We start from the raw sequence: 15,961 nt of genomic DNA on the forward strand, positions 1-15,961 counted from the left end.
GCCATGGCAGCAGCCAGGCGGCGCGGCGGCGCGCACGGCCGGCGGGGCGCGGCGCGGCCCCGGAGCGTACCATGTGCGCCCGGCGGCGGGAGGCGGCGGAGGGGCCACGACGACGACGACGGCGACGGCGGCGGCTGCTGCTGCCGCTGCTGCCCTGCTAGCTCCGGGAGCCGCTGCGTCAATGTAACGGCGGCGGCGGCGGCGAGGGGGGAGGGGGGGAAGAAGCGGGGAGGGGGGCGCCGCTGAGTGACATTTCCACGCCGCGCGTGGGGAGGGCGGGCGGGCGGGCGGGGAGGGAGGCGTTAAAATGGCGGCGCGCAGCCGGCCCCCGTGCTAAACCGGCCCCCGTGGCTCGCCCCGAGCCGCCGCCGCCGCGCGTGTGGCACGGAGCGGCCGCCCGCTGCCTGCCTGCTTAGCGCCGCGGCGGGACGGCCCCGCCGCCCCCGCCCCCCCCCCCCGGCAGCGGTTCCCGGGAGCCCCCCCGGGGGAACGGGGAGGGGGGGGGGGACTCGGAGGCGGCGGCGCCGGGGGGAGCCGCGGGGCCGGGGTACGGGCTTGGGGCGCTCCGGGTCTTTGTGTGAGCCGCGGCTCGGCGCTGCCCCCCGAAAGGCGCCCGGCTGCTGGCGGAAAGCATCGGCGGCAGCTCGCCCCTGCTGCCGTTTGCTTCTGGCCTTTTATTGAAAAAATCCGCCCCGGCCGCAGGCTGCCCAACTCGCTGCCGCGGTCGTCGCGGCCGCCGGGAGCGTGCCGGGCGGCTTTCCGCGCTGGTAGCGCGCGGCGGGGCCAAATTCGGCTTCGGAAGCAGGCCGAAGCGGAGCTCTAGTTCTGAAAAAGCAGCGCAAACTGTTCGGGGGGCTCCCCTCCTGCTACGGGGACGAGGGGGGCTTGGGAGGGGGATTTTTTTTTTGGACTCTTATTAAGACATGCGCATTTGTTCATTCTTGCCACTGCACTGGAGTCTGCCTAGAAACAAAGAACACAGCCTGGCGAAGTTGATGCTGGCTCTGAAAGTGTCTGGCTTTTTTTTTTTTTTTTTTTTTTTTTTTTTTTTTTTTTCCTCATCATTTACTTGTGCCGCAGTTAAAAGGCTCTAGATATTTCCGTGGGTTGTCTCCATGTGTCTGCAGATAGATTCCCCCTCTCCCCTGCCCCCCTCGCCCCTGCCAGGCCAGGTCTGTGCGTTTCGGAAAGTGCAGCCATGATAGAGAGCAACTTCTCCCATTTTCACCCAGCCCTGTGGTATGACAGTTCGCGGTAGGTGTGCCTTCCGACCGGGAGCCACCCCCTTGCTGAATCATTGCGGAGCGATGGCCGGACAGCTCGTCTGCTCGGGGAGCGAAACATTCCCCTGTGGAGCATGAGGGGATGGCGAGGCAGGAGAAAGTAAGAGACCCGCCAGCGTTCGGGTCGCGCTCGGCCGTGCGGTTGCAGGGAGCCCGCCGTCCCCTCCCGTGGCAGCGGGAGCTGTGGGCGCAGTTTGGAGCTCAGAGGCGAAACGTGCGCCGCTGCCCTGGAGGAGGTGGAACCCCGAGGGCCTGATCCTGCTGCGGAGGCTCCTCGCGTGCCGAGGTTCGGTGCGAGACCGACAGCGGCTCTCGGGAGCGGCGTGTGAGTTGGGGGCATTGTGCGGCTCTGGTTATAAGCAGTAAGCCCGTGATGTGTTTGTGTAGATAAGCGTCTGAGCAGCGCCGTGTCCGTGCTGTTTGCCTAAAAACGGGTGCTTGTTTATTCTGCACTGGTGAAAGTCGTCAGCTTCGTTACTGCAAAGAAATAATGACTTTGGGGGGCTTGGGGCGCGTGCGTGTCGATTACTGAAGTGCTGCTTGGTGCTTCTGCCTTTATTCAAAGGATGCCAGAAAGTATGGAAGTGAGAGGTGGGATGAGCAATTTAGAGCTGGGGTGTATCAAGACTAAATTGCAGTGGTTGTTGGACACGTAATGTGATCCTGTAATTAGAGCGAGGTAATGGTCTATATACCATGTTGAAACTATCGAGTGTCTGAGTTGGAGCGGTCTGAATTAAGCAAGTTCTGCTGGGATTATGCAGTAGCAGAAGTAATGCAGTTAAAGTTTCCATAAGCGGCTTCGATGGGGTTGCAGAGATGTTTTCCCCCTGTGGGTCCTCCTTGCGGGTATTTTGCTTTTAAGGTAGCGCGCAGAGGCCGCAGCAGTGCTGCTCTCCAGGTTGGAGCAATACCGTATGTGGCGCAGTGCTGCTCCTTGGAGCTTTACTCACAAACGAGGGCCCGAATTGCACATCTCAGCCCTAGGGGGAAGAAATAACCTCCCGAAGGAAAGGGCTCGTGGGTCCAGCTTTGTGCAGCTCACACCACTGAGGGGGATTTAAAGGGCTCTGTAATTTGGTCTTAAAGCTTCCCCGCCCCCACCACTCTATACCCCGAAAAGATGTGTGTTACCAAGAGGTCTGGGCTGGAGCCCGCGGGCCGTGGTCTTTCCAGCGCTCCCTGCCAGCGGGTGGGAGCTCGGGGGCTGTCGGGCAGGGCCTGCCTCGCTCCGGGGCTGCGCGGCTCCCGGGCACACGCCAAGCGTGAGTGCGGGGTTCCCGTGTGGGCACCAGCCCTTCTTGCAAATGCTGATTTCCCCCGGTGCGTGCGAGTGTATAGACATGGTACGTATTTAAATCAAGTCATTTCCAAGTAGCGATGGCCCAGAAAAGTTTGAGAGCTATTTTGGCATTTGAGTGTTTCTGTTTGAAAGACAATGGGCTGTACGGAAGCTTCTAGGTATTATGGGATGCCCCTATAGCGAGAGAAGGTGCAGTCTGTTCTCAGACGCAGCCAGTCTTCCCAGAAGCAGCTGTGTTTTACACACGTACCTGTTCAGTCTGGATGTATCTGTAACGGGTCTGGTACTATCTTCCAGGAGGTTTGTGATAGACCCGCTGGGGTCCGTAGCAGCCCTGATGGTTAGGGAGGAAACGAACCCCTCGGTGCTGTAAGCTCTGTGATGCTCAGCCTCCTGCAGTGGCTGGCCGAGTCGGGAGGAGTTGGGGTGCTACATCCTCTTCCCCACTAAGGGGGAGCGAGGGCTCTCCAAGGAGGATGAGGAGGTACATCTAGTGACTGGCCTCTTCCCTCAGCTGCCATGGGGGTTACTGAAAAGCAGGGATGCTGGGGTGTCGATGCTGCAGTAACGGATGCAGTTTGGCATCCACAGAGATAATTTTCTAGTGGTTTTTATGCACAATTCCACTTCATAAGCAACAGCGGCCGGCTCTGCCTCCTCCTTTGATGAAGAATGTCTGGCAAGAGGCTTAAGTGTTTTTCTTACGTTTTACAGGTCTACAAGTTTTGTTCTGTGCATTTAAGGGAACATGGAAGTGGGACTTAAACTCGTGACCCCAAACTGGGGGGCTCTGGCTTTCTTGCCTCTTGCAGTATAGTTTGGAAATCAGTTTCAAAGCTGGTGCTGCAGTGGAAAAGTGGTTCTGCTTCCAGCCTTTTGCTCTTGTGCCTTTACCATCCTTACTGATTAAAAATAATCTTTCAGAGTAACAACAAAGAAAGTGACACTCTTTAACAGTCATGGCTTCCCAGGTTTGTTTTTCCCTGTGGGTGCACAAACAGTTGTTCTGGCACGCGGACCTGGGGTATACAAGCAGGACAGGATGAGGCCAGACTGCTGCTTTTGGTAGCAGCACTGACTTTTATGCCAAGTTAAACTGATGGCAGAATTGCATGGCTGGTGACTTGCAAATGGCTCTTTCTTCATGAACAAGTCAAACCACGGCTTTCCTAGGCACCAGCGTCTGCAGCTTAGTCAGGAGCCTGAAAGCAAATCAAGATTTTTCTGTGGATAATGCAGGCACAGGTGATGATTATGAATCTGCAGTCAGAATTTGGCTACTGATGCCTGCAGCAGGACACCCTTGCCATACCAGTGGTAGGAGCTTGGCTTTGGCAGTGGAGCAAACCATTGTGTGACTCAGACATGTTGGGAAAGAATACGCAGCCTTTATAGGAGCAGGCTTTTTCTGACCATGAGTGTACTAGAAGTCACGTGTGGAAACTGAGCACTAGAAACACGATGCTGCTCATTCAGAGGGAGGCTGTGTGCTGAAAAGCACAGTTTGCATAGGTCTCACCTTCCAGATGTAGTTATAAGAGCTGCAGCTCTTTCACTGTGCTCTGAAAACCAAGTCCAAATGTCCAACCAAGCATCTGCCATCTCAGGCAGACACGGCGTTGCACATTTGGGTTACCCAGGTCCAGCCTCCCAGAGCACAAAATGTGAGAAAAATCTTTTGAAACATGTTAGGAACATTTGGCTGGAGGGTGGTCATGGCCTGGAAGAGAGAGGATGTCTTTCTTTATCAAACAGCGTGTATTTGCTCTTAAAATCCCTGAAAAGCTCTGAAGCTCACACTTGCTCAATTTGCTGTTTGCCGCGTGTAATATTTCAGTGAGAAGTTTCAGTTCTGTGTGGGTGAGTTAGTGCAGGAATTGTTCCCTTTTAGGTGACAGGGAACTGCTTTACTCACTGGTTTGCTTGTTAGATTATTTTCCAACTGTCTTTTCAATCAGTGTATTTCAGACCTCTGGGCAGTGCATTGTGTCCTCCAGGGCATTGCTCAGGTCCCACTTTGGCATATGTTTTAAGCACAGACGCGTCTCTCTTGGCTGAAGTGCAGTCTTTGAGCTGGAGCCTTTATAATACTGAAACATTTTGTAATTCTCTGTTCACCTTTAATGCGGCATCACGGCTACTCCAGACTTTGTAAGTGTGTCTTCTCCTGGAACTGACTTCCCCATTGTGTCCGCTAAATGCAGAAATGGTATAAACTGTTCCTTTTAGTTTGCTTTCTCTAGGCTCATGTAGGCATGCAAATTGCTGCTCCTGGGTAGATTGTTTGCCTGAACCTGTGCTTGTGACATTTCTGGAGCTGCGTGCCTTTTGCCTGCTAAGCTGTGGCAGTGAGTGTTCTCTTAAAAGGTGTGTATCCTCCCAAAAGGTGTGTATCCTCCCATTTTTCCATGCCATCTTCCAGGAAGGATTGTCTACCCGGAGCGATGTTATCTTCCCCCATTTTAAGTGGTGTCAGCAGGTATTTATTTTTTTCCTTTCTCCCGTCCTGATGCTAAGTACCCACCGCTGGGATGAGTCGTCCTGTATTACTCACTTGGAGCAAATCTGTGGCTTGGCCTCCAAATTACCCTGCTCAATAAGGGTGAGGTCCTCGGGAGCCCAAGTCAGGGAGCCAGGACCTGCTCATAATGCCATTTGTAAAAGCACGTATGGTGATAGCAAGCCAGAAAACCAGTGGCCTTCAGAGCTCAGTATTTTATGTCTGAGGGCTTCTGAATGCATAAAATCAGAGAGAATGTGTCTGTGTAATCCGATCTGTTCTTGAAAGCCTTGCAGAGGGCTGCATGCTGCAGACATAAGCTGTGTCAATAAGAACTCTATTCACTCTCTGAAAACAGCCTCGTGATCGGGTTTGACTGGCAGGCTTCCTAAGGGAGGGCCTTTTTTGAGAAAGAGCTTGGATTTTGGCGGCAGTTCTGACTGCCTTTTCGGACTCCCACTTATTGTTCTTTCCTTGGCGTGATAAACTTGGATTTTGCTGGGAGGTTTCTTGGGCACAGTGAGAATTTCATGCAGCGTGATAACGGGAGTGCGGCGAGAGTTTCCTTCCTCACAATGCAACCCCTCCGCCGAAGCAGCATTTAGGAACACGAAAGTGACAGATTTAAAAGAATATGAGGTAGGACTGGAAATTGCTGTGTGGGGGAGATCGTACTTGCGTGCACGCTCAGGGTACTGTATTGCAAAACAAAGGCACAAAATGCACATCCATGTAAAACTTGTGGATTGTAATGGACAAAAAAATGTGCATTTGTGCACAGTTATGTGCCTTTTTTCTTCATTTCTATAGATGCCTGTATTGCCCAGAAGCGTTATAGGGTGAAATTCTGCTTTCACTTAGGCTGGCATAAATCTGCTGCAAAGCCAGTGTAGTATTAATGACTGTAATTTGGCTGGTTGCGATTATTTACAAAAAGAACTAAAAAACACATACAAAACAATATTCTTATTCTACTTTATGAAGTATTCCAGACCTGTCATGTAGCCTTTTAAAATCTTGTAGTAAAAATCTGCTTGATAAAAGCAATGGTCATAAGATTTCTTCGGAAAGCTGAATTTTAATCAAAATATTAGATTGAGCTGCAGTTTAGTATATAATGTATGTGCAAATGGCTCTTCTGTTGCATTGCATGAGTGCTATTCAACGTTTCTTCTGCTACAGTCTTAAAGTCAATGTCTCTGGCATTTAGTTACTGTTTTTAACAAAAGAGGTGCTGGACTCTGGACTATCAGTTTTGTGTGTGTGTATATATATATATATATATTATATATATATATATTTTTCCTTGAAGATCCCTTGGTATATCTGGCTTTTCTTTAGAGCTTCAGCTCCTTGGCTCAAGCTATGATTTTAGAATTAGCTCATCTGTATGTCTTTCTGGGTTATTCTTGTACCTGCAGAGGAAAACTTGAAAACATAATTAGGATGTAATATACATTAAAAAAAAGTAACACAGAACTATTGTTTAAAAGAAATGCAATTATCCTTTAAGCCATTTGAGGCTTGACTTAATTTCTGAGGGTTTGCTGGTGACAGTGCAGTAAAACCGAAGCTGACCCCTGATAAATGCCTGCACTGAGTCAGGAGTTTCCCTGCCGAAAATCGAGACGGAGCCGTGGAGCAGCGGAAGCCCCTCGATGCCTGGAACCAGGTGCTGGCCCCATGAGGCTCACACCCCAATTCCTGTTCGATAAAGGCCCGATCTCCTCCGTGAGAGCCGTAGAACAAACTGGTAGGGGTTCAGGTGGGATTAGGACCAGGCCCCAGGAAGGCAGCGTGCCGACGCGGGCAGTGGTGGGCTGTGACAGGCGCTGACAGGAAACGCTGGTTTCTCTGCTGCTGCTCAGAACCCAGGGAGGCCGCAGCTGGGTAACTTGTTTTTACTTCCTGTTCCCAATCTGTTTGGGTCAAAAGTAGTGGTGTTTTTCCATATTACGACGTTTGGCTTCGTTCTGTGAGGCAGCAATAAATTTCACACCGTGCACAACGTGTTTCTTATATTTCGGAGGCTCTTTATTGCTTCCCTGCCTTTTAATTTGGATGGTGAAATCTTTATTAGTACCTCTCTTATTGCAAGGACCTGCTTTTCAGGGAAAACAGAAAGCTGCTTTTTTTCCTTGCTGTGTTTTGGAAAGCCTTTGCAGCCACGGGAAGGCCGCTGCGGAGCGGTGGGGAGGGAGGCAGGCAGCAGGCCTGGCGGCCGTCACTGCGGGGACAGCTCAGCCCAATCCTGCGCTCCCTGCTTGCCAGGGGATACGCTGCCAGGGCTAATTGAGACTGAACTCGTTAATATCTGTGAAATGTTCCTCCCGGAGGAGGGATCTCGGGGCGCAGGGCTGCGGCGCCTAGCGGGGTGCAGGCGAAGGGCAGGTGAATCTCGTTCCTGTGGTGACAGAGGCTGGGGTGCCAAGCTGCTACGTGTGCGTGGCTTCCCGTGGGGATACCTGTCCCCAAAAGAAAACCCCTGAGGACCCCTGAGAGCAGGAGTGTGGCACGTGCTGCGGTGCTGCTGCTGGGCGTTGTGCTCTAGAGCTGGGTCCAGGATCAGCCTGCGGGGTGCTGCCAAGCGCAAAACAGGTGGAGAAGGGAAGGGAAGCGGTGTTCTTCTGCACACACTCTTAAATGAAAATGGGCAGCTCCCGATACATCCTTAGATACCCTGTAGTAAAGTTATTTTTGTACAAAAAAGAAACGGTAGCGTGGAGCTGTTAGCAGGGTTACACGATAGCAGTAAGAGGTAACTGCCTGTCCTCTTTCCTCCAAAGCCTGCAGATGCCTGCACCGTACCTGCTGAGGAACCCAGAGCATGCAGGTGCCTTCGTGCCCTCGGACAGGCTTCCTGGGTTATGGCACTGCCCCCTGCCTTGTAGCTACTGCATTTGATTCTGGGGTCTGGAACCGAACACCTCAGTCCTAAGTCCCCGCTTGACCTCGGTTTGTTCCCCAGACCAAGTCCTCCACAAGCAAATTTGGCGTGGCTAATTGCTGAGTAAAGTGCTTTGTGCAAGAGCCCCGGCGCCCTTCCCTGTGCATGGCCGTGGTAACAGCTCTCATGGGCTCTGATGTGCTCTGGCTGCTGCAGCAGCACCTTTCGTGTGGGGCTTGAGGAAGCAACGCTGCGGGCCATGTAAATGAAGCTGACCAGCTGGGGACTTTCCAGCTCTGGTGGCTGTGTCATGACACATTTGCTAGCTTGGATATCAAGGTTGGAATGCTGCTGCTGAAAGGCAAATTCATTTTGTGTCCTACATTAGGTGGAAGGTTATAGTTCTGAAAAGATCCTGAGATCAATTCGTAACATACAGGGAAGTTTCTGGTGTATCTGACAGTAGATTTACTTATTTACTGTGTGGTGCCGCCATCTCATCCCTGTAGTGATACCAGACTTGCAAATTCAGCACAGCTGTAGAGTCTGTCCCAGATTCCCTTGGGTGGGTGACTGCACTATTTTGCATACCAGCTTACATTAGAAGCAGTTTCTCTCCCAGGTCTTGGAACATCTCCACCTGCTCAGCCAACCTGGGGGATGCAGTATCCGGCAACAGAGTGTTTGGTTGCAAAATGCTGTGGGATTTATCCTTATCGTAGGGTCTAGAGACCCAATTCCTCTTGTGTCTCTGATACAGATGACTTCCAGGTACAGGAAAAGAGAGAATCAAAGTTGTGGGTGAATTGTGGAAGCTGCTTGAGAGAAGCGCTGCCAAGGTAGAGCCTTTGGCTGCTCAAGTACCCATGGGCTCCACGTGGAATGGAACCTGCTGTTTCATGCCCTTCAGAGGGATTTTGGCACTGAAAGGTACAGTCCCTTTCCTCTCTTGCTGTCCTCATTCCTCTGCCTTGTGCTTGGTCTCATAAGTGTTTGTCCTGGCCAGGAGAGAGGGCAGGAATGAGCCTTGGGCCCCGTGGGAGGGCAGAACTGCCCAGGCTGATGGCAGCCTGTGCTTGGGTCAGCTGGAAGTGGTGGTGAAATCGGAGCTGGAGGCTGCCCAGGCCTGCAGGAGAGTGTCTGCACAGGTGGGGCTGAGCTGCTCAGTGACAGCCTTTTGCAAGGTGCTTTTTTTAAAAAAAAAATGCAATAAAATGCTAACTGTTGTAGTTACATACCAGTTATTAAGGGTAGTGCTTAATACAGCTGTTGCATGAGCCTGTGAGCGAAGGCAGGTGCCTTTTACCCGGGGTAACTCCCTTTTTGAGACAAAAGGACTGGGCAGTTGAGTTGGACTGATCCCGTGCTACTGGAATTCACCACAAAAAATAACTGCACACAGGTGCCTGCGCTGTAGGCTTGGAAATGCGTTGCCACTGTGGGGACCAGGTGAGCAAACATGGGGGCTGAATCACTGAGACTGGCCCTGCGGGCAGCAGCCCAGCCCCACCAAGGGCTCCTGCAGTGGAATGGCAGGCAGGGTTTGGCAGCTTGGCTGCCACGGAGTTGCCTTTCCTACAGTGGAACAGAGATGTAAGCACATGCGGGAAGCCTTTCATTTGGAGGGGTAGCACGGAGCGGTGTCCTCAGTTTGAATGTGAGCATTCATTGAAGCCACCCGAGCTGAAAACCTCGGTTTGGTCACCGGTAGCAGGCACTTTGCTGGTGCCCTTTGTCTCTGGTGCCTGTGGATGGTGCTGAGCGCTGCCGGCTCCCCCTCCCCAGCAGAGCCCTGGGCTGGACCGTGGCTGGGGCAGTGGCACTCGCTTGTTCTGCCTGAGTAACGCCGTGCTGGTGAGACTTTGCTATTTCCTGGTGAGAGGAAAGAAAGCCATTAGAACTGCAGAACTTAATCGCAGGGTTATGCAGCAATTACCAAATAAAAAAAAAAAAAAGGAAAGATAGGATGCTTGTTGAACTACCACTACAAATGCTTTTTTTAAGACTCCTAGTACAACAAAACTGCTGAGGGGGAGAAGTCCATTACAGTGATTATAGTCCAAATATAACATCTTTGTGATAGGCAGAAAGCAAAGCTGACTGCAGACAAGAGCAAGACTGGGAGGAATGTTTAGAAAAACAACAAACACACACTAATATTCTGAATGGGAGAAGAATGAATTTAAATTCATTTGATGTGTATAATCTTTGTTATTAGCTGTAATCTGCTGGTGGGAAGCATACAATCTTGGCTATCCCCACCCCGCTGCTTCCCCAGAACTGCCTTAATAAGAACAGAGTTTCTCCTGACCTCTGCCTTTAGACTATGAGCTCCCAAGAGCACAAATTACTCTCCTGTATTTTTGGACAGCATCTGCAGGTAGTGAAAGCTGCCACAAAAAAAAAAAAAAAAAAAAAAAAAAGATAGCAGTGCAGCTAGGAATGTGCTACTGCAGTCCCAGATCACTTAGCAAGGGCCTGATCCTGCACGATGCTTACAGGAGGATGGGACTGGGGCTGCGACTGGATCTCAGGTACGTGGCTCCTTTCAGTACCATCTTAAACCTGTATGTTTCCAAAGTGGTTCTCAGCAGGGTGATCTCGGGAGGAGGCTTGCTGAGCTTGGAGGGCGAGAGGGGATACAATCTCCTGCATTTGCTGGTGTACACCTTCCTGGGAGATGCACCGAAGGAGAAATACGAATGCAATGCTGCAGATGTACTTGATGCAGCAATGTTAGATAGATTGTGATGACAAAGAGGTGAGCTTGGCTTTAAGATAGTTGTTTGCAAAGATTGAGCTTTTAGTGTTGGGAGAGCGGAGCAGCAGCATCTAATACCTTTGGGTGGGAGGTTATCATGCCTGTCTTCATGCTTCTCCCTTTTCTGAGGGAGAGGCTGGCAGTCATCCCTGTGCACTCAAGTTTGCTTAGATTTCTGTGGTAATGTGATGTTGCTCATCTTGGAGATTCAGGCAAGAGAGAGAATTAAAGTGTGAGATCTGCTTGCTCATGACCTGAATCCCCTAATCACAGCCTCTTGTAAGTGAAGGTCTTAGGCTGGGTTGAGTAGAGGGCATCTCCATACAAGAAAATGTACATCTGTTCTCAGCCTCCCACAATTAGGGCTTATTCGTGATGAAATGGAGTTGTCTCCTTGCCTTAAACCAGACCTGCTGTGTGGGCATTGCTTCCCCTGTGGTGAGTGCTCCTCAGGAGCCTTGGAGAAGGTGGGTAGGTGCCACCTGAGCTTCCCGTAGTGGGAGAGCCTCACCCGGGTGCCAGAAATGCCTCTGGGGTGAGTCTGTGCCTTTTGGAGCTGTGCCTTAATAGGATGGACTCAGATTAGAGCCTTAATTGTATTTAATTGGAGCTTTGTGCTGCTGGTTTTTGTTCTTTAGTCTGGGAAGGAACATTAGCGTGGTTCATACAATGGTGTGGCCACTTTCACTGACCCTGTAATTTGCTTTTGACTGTCTCTGCTTTCTGTGGATGTTGTTCATAGGGTGCTTCGCTAATGCCAAGCCGGTGGTAATCCCACACTTTGAACTTTGTGCTCAGCTAATTCCAGGTTCTAAGACTGCAACCAGAAATGTAAGACTAGCTGTTTTTTTTCAAGTAGGTGGCTAAACTGAAAATTCAATTAAAAAAGAAAAGGATTTTATTCCACTTTAGGTAAACTGGTAAAGAATCTTTGGTTTCAGTGATGAGCTGAAAAAACAATCCCATTTTTCTGGCATAGAGGCATAGGGAAGAGCATTTTGTTGAGAAATGTATAGTTTATTTATTAGTTGAAAGGTTGGCCTTGAAGCATAGTGTCAGCTGAGAGGTAGAGAAGAAAAGAAAAACAAGTGAGAGAAAAACCTACCTAATGCTGCTTGCCTTTTGTGAAGAAATGCTCCAATTTTTCTCTTGAAAAGATCTGAAAATTCAGGTTAGTCACTAAAGCTGAATAAATAATTTCTCTGAAAAAACACTACCTAGCTCGCAATCATTGCAGGCATAAAGGCAGGTTAAAATATTTTGTGAAAGGACTTTAAAAAGCACATTTGGCTCGAACCTGTCATTGTGTAAACTGGGGGAGCATCTCTGATTCTTGTTCTCTGAGGATCTGGCCTGCATCTTGTTTTTAATCTGTTTTTCTCTCCCTCCCCCACCTACCCCCGTGATATGAAAGGTGAGTCTGTGTGGAGGCTTTCTTGCAGCACGTGTTTGAGGAATGCTGTAGAGCTCAGAATTTGATCGGGAGGCTCCTCCCGGCCTCAGTGGGGTTTTGTTTACAGCTCCTGTGCACCAAATATTAGCTCAGTATCAGGTCGGACACAAACATTTGGGGATAAGAAAGCAGAGGGCTCCGGGCAGCCAGCGCCTGACGGCTGGGTGTCCAGGCAGAGGCACGGGGGGCCCGGCAGGCTGGGGGCTCACAGCCACGCAGGCTGTCAGAGTTGTGCGGTACAGGAGATTTTACAGGTCTCTGCAGGTGAAGGCTCCCAAGGCACGAGACATTTGATGGCAAACTGAAAAAGTAGGGAGGTGAGGTGGGTGGGAGTCAGGATTTTGAGGGGGGGGAGAGTTAGCTTTGAGACAAGGAGGTTGTGTGGAGGAATAGATGGAGGAGAGGGGTAGGAAGGAGAGGCAGGGCTGGGGCCTGAACCAGAAGAAAGGTGTTTGGATGGATGGCAGCATGGCAGAGAGGAGTGTCGGGGCCTCTGTGTTTTGGGCTTGGAGCATGACTTTGTGCTGTGCAGCCGGGACTCTGCCTGTGCTCCCATTGTTCCCCGCAGGATCCAAGGCAAACACCCTGCTTGTATGATGTGTCTGGGCAAGACAGGACAAGCTATTGTCCGTCTGCCTCTGGCCTGCAGCTCCTGCAGGTTGGCTGCACGGTGTGGGGACAGAAAGGAACGTGCCGAATGTGAGATGGTGCAAGAGCCGCGAGCTAGCTCTTAATTTGTAAGTACTACTGCAGCGAGTAGCTGGGCTGGGCCTGGTGAGGTACTGTTACAGGGTGACAGGGTAGCTGGCTGAAGCCCTTTGTGCTAAATGAATGTACTGTATTGATGTCTCTTTGCTGAAGGATGAGAAACCTTTAGATGAAGCTGGATATAGCAGATCCTTCTGTGTGAGGCCAGGGCTGCATTTGAGATAACTTTTGGGGCTGTTAATTGAAGGTTCGAGTCCTGTTGTGCAAGTGCTAGGATGGGGATTTACCTTGCAGAACGTAAAGCCAGTGTTTCCCATTTGCTTTCTGTCTCCTGAACGCATGTGTGCTTTTAAGGAAGGTAAGGTTCTAAGGGAGCCTTTTGTCAATAAACATTAGCATTTGTGCAGTGTGATCAAAAGAGTCTCGTGGCTCTGCAGGCTGAAGGGGAGACTGAGCAGAGACAAGCCCACATTGGAGTCCCTGTGTGTTCGCTGTGCCCTTAAGGTAAAGGATTAAGGCTTGCAGAAAAGGAACGAGGTCAGGTCTAGACCAAGAAGTAGACTCTGGAATCCAGCCAAAAGCGTAAGTAAGGTTTTTCCTGTAACAGCATCCTAGATGTGGCAGTTGTGTTGACTTAGCTGAAATGAGGCTGACATCTGTAGGTCAGGCCTGATTAAAAGCAAAGGAGGGTGGAGAATAGCTCCACGGAGTAAAGAGGATTTAAAGATAATGGCGGGGGGAGATGTGTAGCCATTACTTGCAGAATTTGGCTTGGCCTTGGGACCTTGGGCCTCCTGCCCTATCTGAGAGCTGGGAGCTCCTGGTTTCTTTGTGAGCCTCCAGCATGCTGTGGCTGCTGCCTCCTTCTTCCCTGGCTCACAAATGTTTTCTGATTCATCCCTTCCCTTCAAGTCCGTGACTCTGTGGATAGAAGTCTGACTTGAGCGTTCCCTTCTTCTGTTCAAGGAAAGCCTTCCTCGCAAACCTTCGGCTTGCTCTGAAACCCCATGGCAAAGACAGCGCCCACCCCTTGCTTTGTTCTGCTAAAGGGTTAAATGCCTGGGCCTTCTGCTGGGTGCAGATGAAAGGTGCTGCATTGCTGAGCATTATGTGCCAGAGGCTGCTTCAGAAAATATTTCTGTGTTCCTTTTGACCTCTTTTGCATCTTCCTGTCCACCCTCGGTTGTGCTGGCTGCTGAGGATGCTGGAGACTGTTTCTCTCCTAAGAGAGGAGGAAAGAAGGCAATAGCACTTCTGAAGCAATAACCCTTGTGCTTTAATAGGGCATCATATTGTTTCCAACCCGTGGCTCACCATCACTAGCAGCTGCTTAGCTTATATTTTGAGCATGCTGTAACACAGAGGATCGCCGTCATTTGGGGTAGGTGAACTGAAGCATGGGGAGGTGAAATGACATACTGCAAACTCAGCGAAGGAGCATGGTGCTGCCGCCACAGTCAGGAATGCAATTAATTGGTCTTTTCAGTGCTTTCCTGGGAGGGGACAGTGAGCCAGGAGGGAACTGGGGCTCAGGCAGGCTTTGGTGAGCGTGTTTAGGGAGGTCTGCAGCCTGCTGCCAGCCTTGTTTGTGAAAGAGGTGTCCAGCTGCCTTCAGCTTCCCAGTGCGAGTGGCTGTGTCTGAGCCGCCTGGGCTGGCCTCCAGCCTGACTCCATAGAAGGGCTCGGATTTTCTCCCTGGGGACACTGGTACGGTCTGACCACAGCTCCCCAGGTATTCATGTTTCTTTGATTGGAAGCATTCAGGGACTGGTCCACTGTTCTGAGTCCTCCATTGAAAGAAATCATCATGGAAAAATGGCTTATTTGATTAGATGAAAATGTATGTGGTAAGAATCGGAGAGGAAAAGGGTTCTTGGTTTCTCCCTGAAGCAGGAGTTTCTAAAGTTTCTAAATGAAGTTTCTAAATGAAAACCTTTCTTAGCAAGATAAAAATAGAGAATTACTTGATGGGGAAAGTACTGACTTCCCTACCAGCTCCGAGTGGCCTTCGGCTGGGAGGAAGTGGGGAAATTAGATCAGACCTGGTGGTTTTCCAGTGAAGTAGCTAGAGTTACACCAGGGCTGTGTTTTGCCCCTCTAAATTTAAGGGGTATATGAATTGGTATGAAGACTTAATTTAAAATCCTGCCAACTAATACTCTCAGTAGGGTTTGCCATCCACACAGCATTGCACCACGAAGTGCCCACAGCGTTGCATGGCAATGCTCTTCATGTTCAGTCCAGCTGAATGGCACCGATAGTTGTGGTAACTGTTCGCATCAGTCCGTTAATGACTTCTATGCTTGGGGAAATCACAGCACAAGCACTAGGACCCTTGCATAGAGTTCTGGGCCTCTCTGTCAGGAGAGTGGCAATTGTTTGATGATTTTGTGGAAAATAAATGATCTCAGCTCTCATTGTAGTCCCTAAATTCATTTTCAGCTGTGACAAGAGCCAGGATTTAAGCCTGGGTCCCCAAAAGTAAAATGCAGTTAATTAGTCCACTCTATCATGTAGCTGTTCGCAGTTTAACAAAGGCAGTACGTTCAGCCAGACAGTTCTTGCTCGCAAGTGATGCTAACCTTTTGAGCTGCACGTATGGCAGTGTGCTTGCTCAGAGCCTAAAGTCCATATGTTTGCATCCCTTTTCAGCAGTGCTTCTTAACCCCTCTGTACAGCCTCATTATGATGCTGCTGATCTCCGATTGAGAAACTTCTGGCACCAGCGTGTGTGTGTTAAGCTTGAGTGATGATTTGTGTTATGGCGGTGGCTGTGGGTTCGTACCAGGATCAGTCTGCTGCAGAATAAAAGGGGAGAGGGTTTTTACCCCGAGGAGCACGTAGCCCTCAGTGTGAATGCACAGCACGTGGTTTCTGGGCTGGAGGAAGGATGTGTGAGCACTCATCCTGAGCCCCGGCTTCCTGTTCTTACTGGACCAGATCTCCTCCCAGACTGGAGACCTGTTTGCATCAGATGCTGATAAGCAAGAGCTCTGCACAGAGTGCTGCCGTGGGAGATCAGGTGTGGCGAGGTGCGACCTGCAATAAGCAGAGTGAAGAAGTGCT

General features: G+C 50.5%; 1 protein-coding gene across 6 annotated transcripts in view; it reads left to right on the forward strand.

Annotated features, from left to right (window-relative positions):
• Positions 1–127: 127 nt before the first annotated feature.
• Positions 128–15,961, forward strand: part of MBNL3 (muscleblind like splicing regulator 3) — a 91,017-nt gene continuing 75,183 nt past the window's right edge. Inside the window, exon 1 of one of the 6 annotated variants that reach the window (XM_035325160.1) lies at positions 128–183. Coding sequence is in view for 1 of the 6 variants with exons in the window: in XM_035325163.1 (XP_035181054.1) it covers positions 1,366–1,383 (18 nt within the window). In the remaining 5 variants the exon portion in view is untranslated. Of the gene's footprint in view, positions 184–1,210; positions 1,384–15,961 lie in introns of those variants that run through there. The other 5 variants (XM_035325163.1, XM_035325159.1, XR_004750445.1 and 2 more) reach the window with 5 other exon arrangements.

This window comes from Oxyura jamaicensis, chromosome 4 (genome assembly GCF_011077185.1).
Source record: "Oxyura jamaicensis isolate SHBP4307 breed ruddy duck chromosome 4, BPBGC_Ojam_1.0, whole genome shotgun sequence".
In the NCBI taxonomy this organism is placed as follows: domain Eukaryota; kingdom Metazoa; phylum Chordata; class Aves; order Anseriformes; family Anatidae; genus Oxyura; species Oxyura jamaicensis.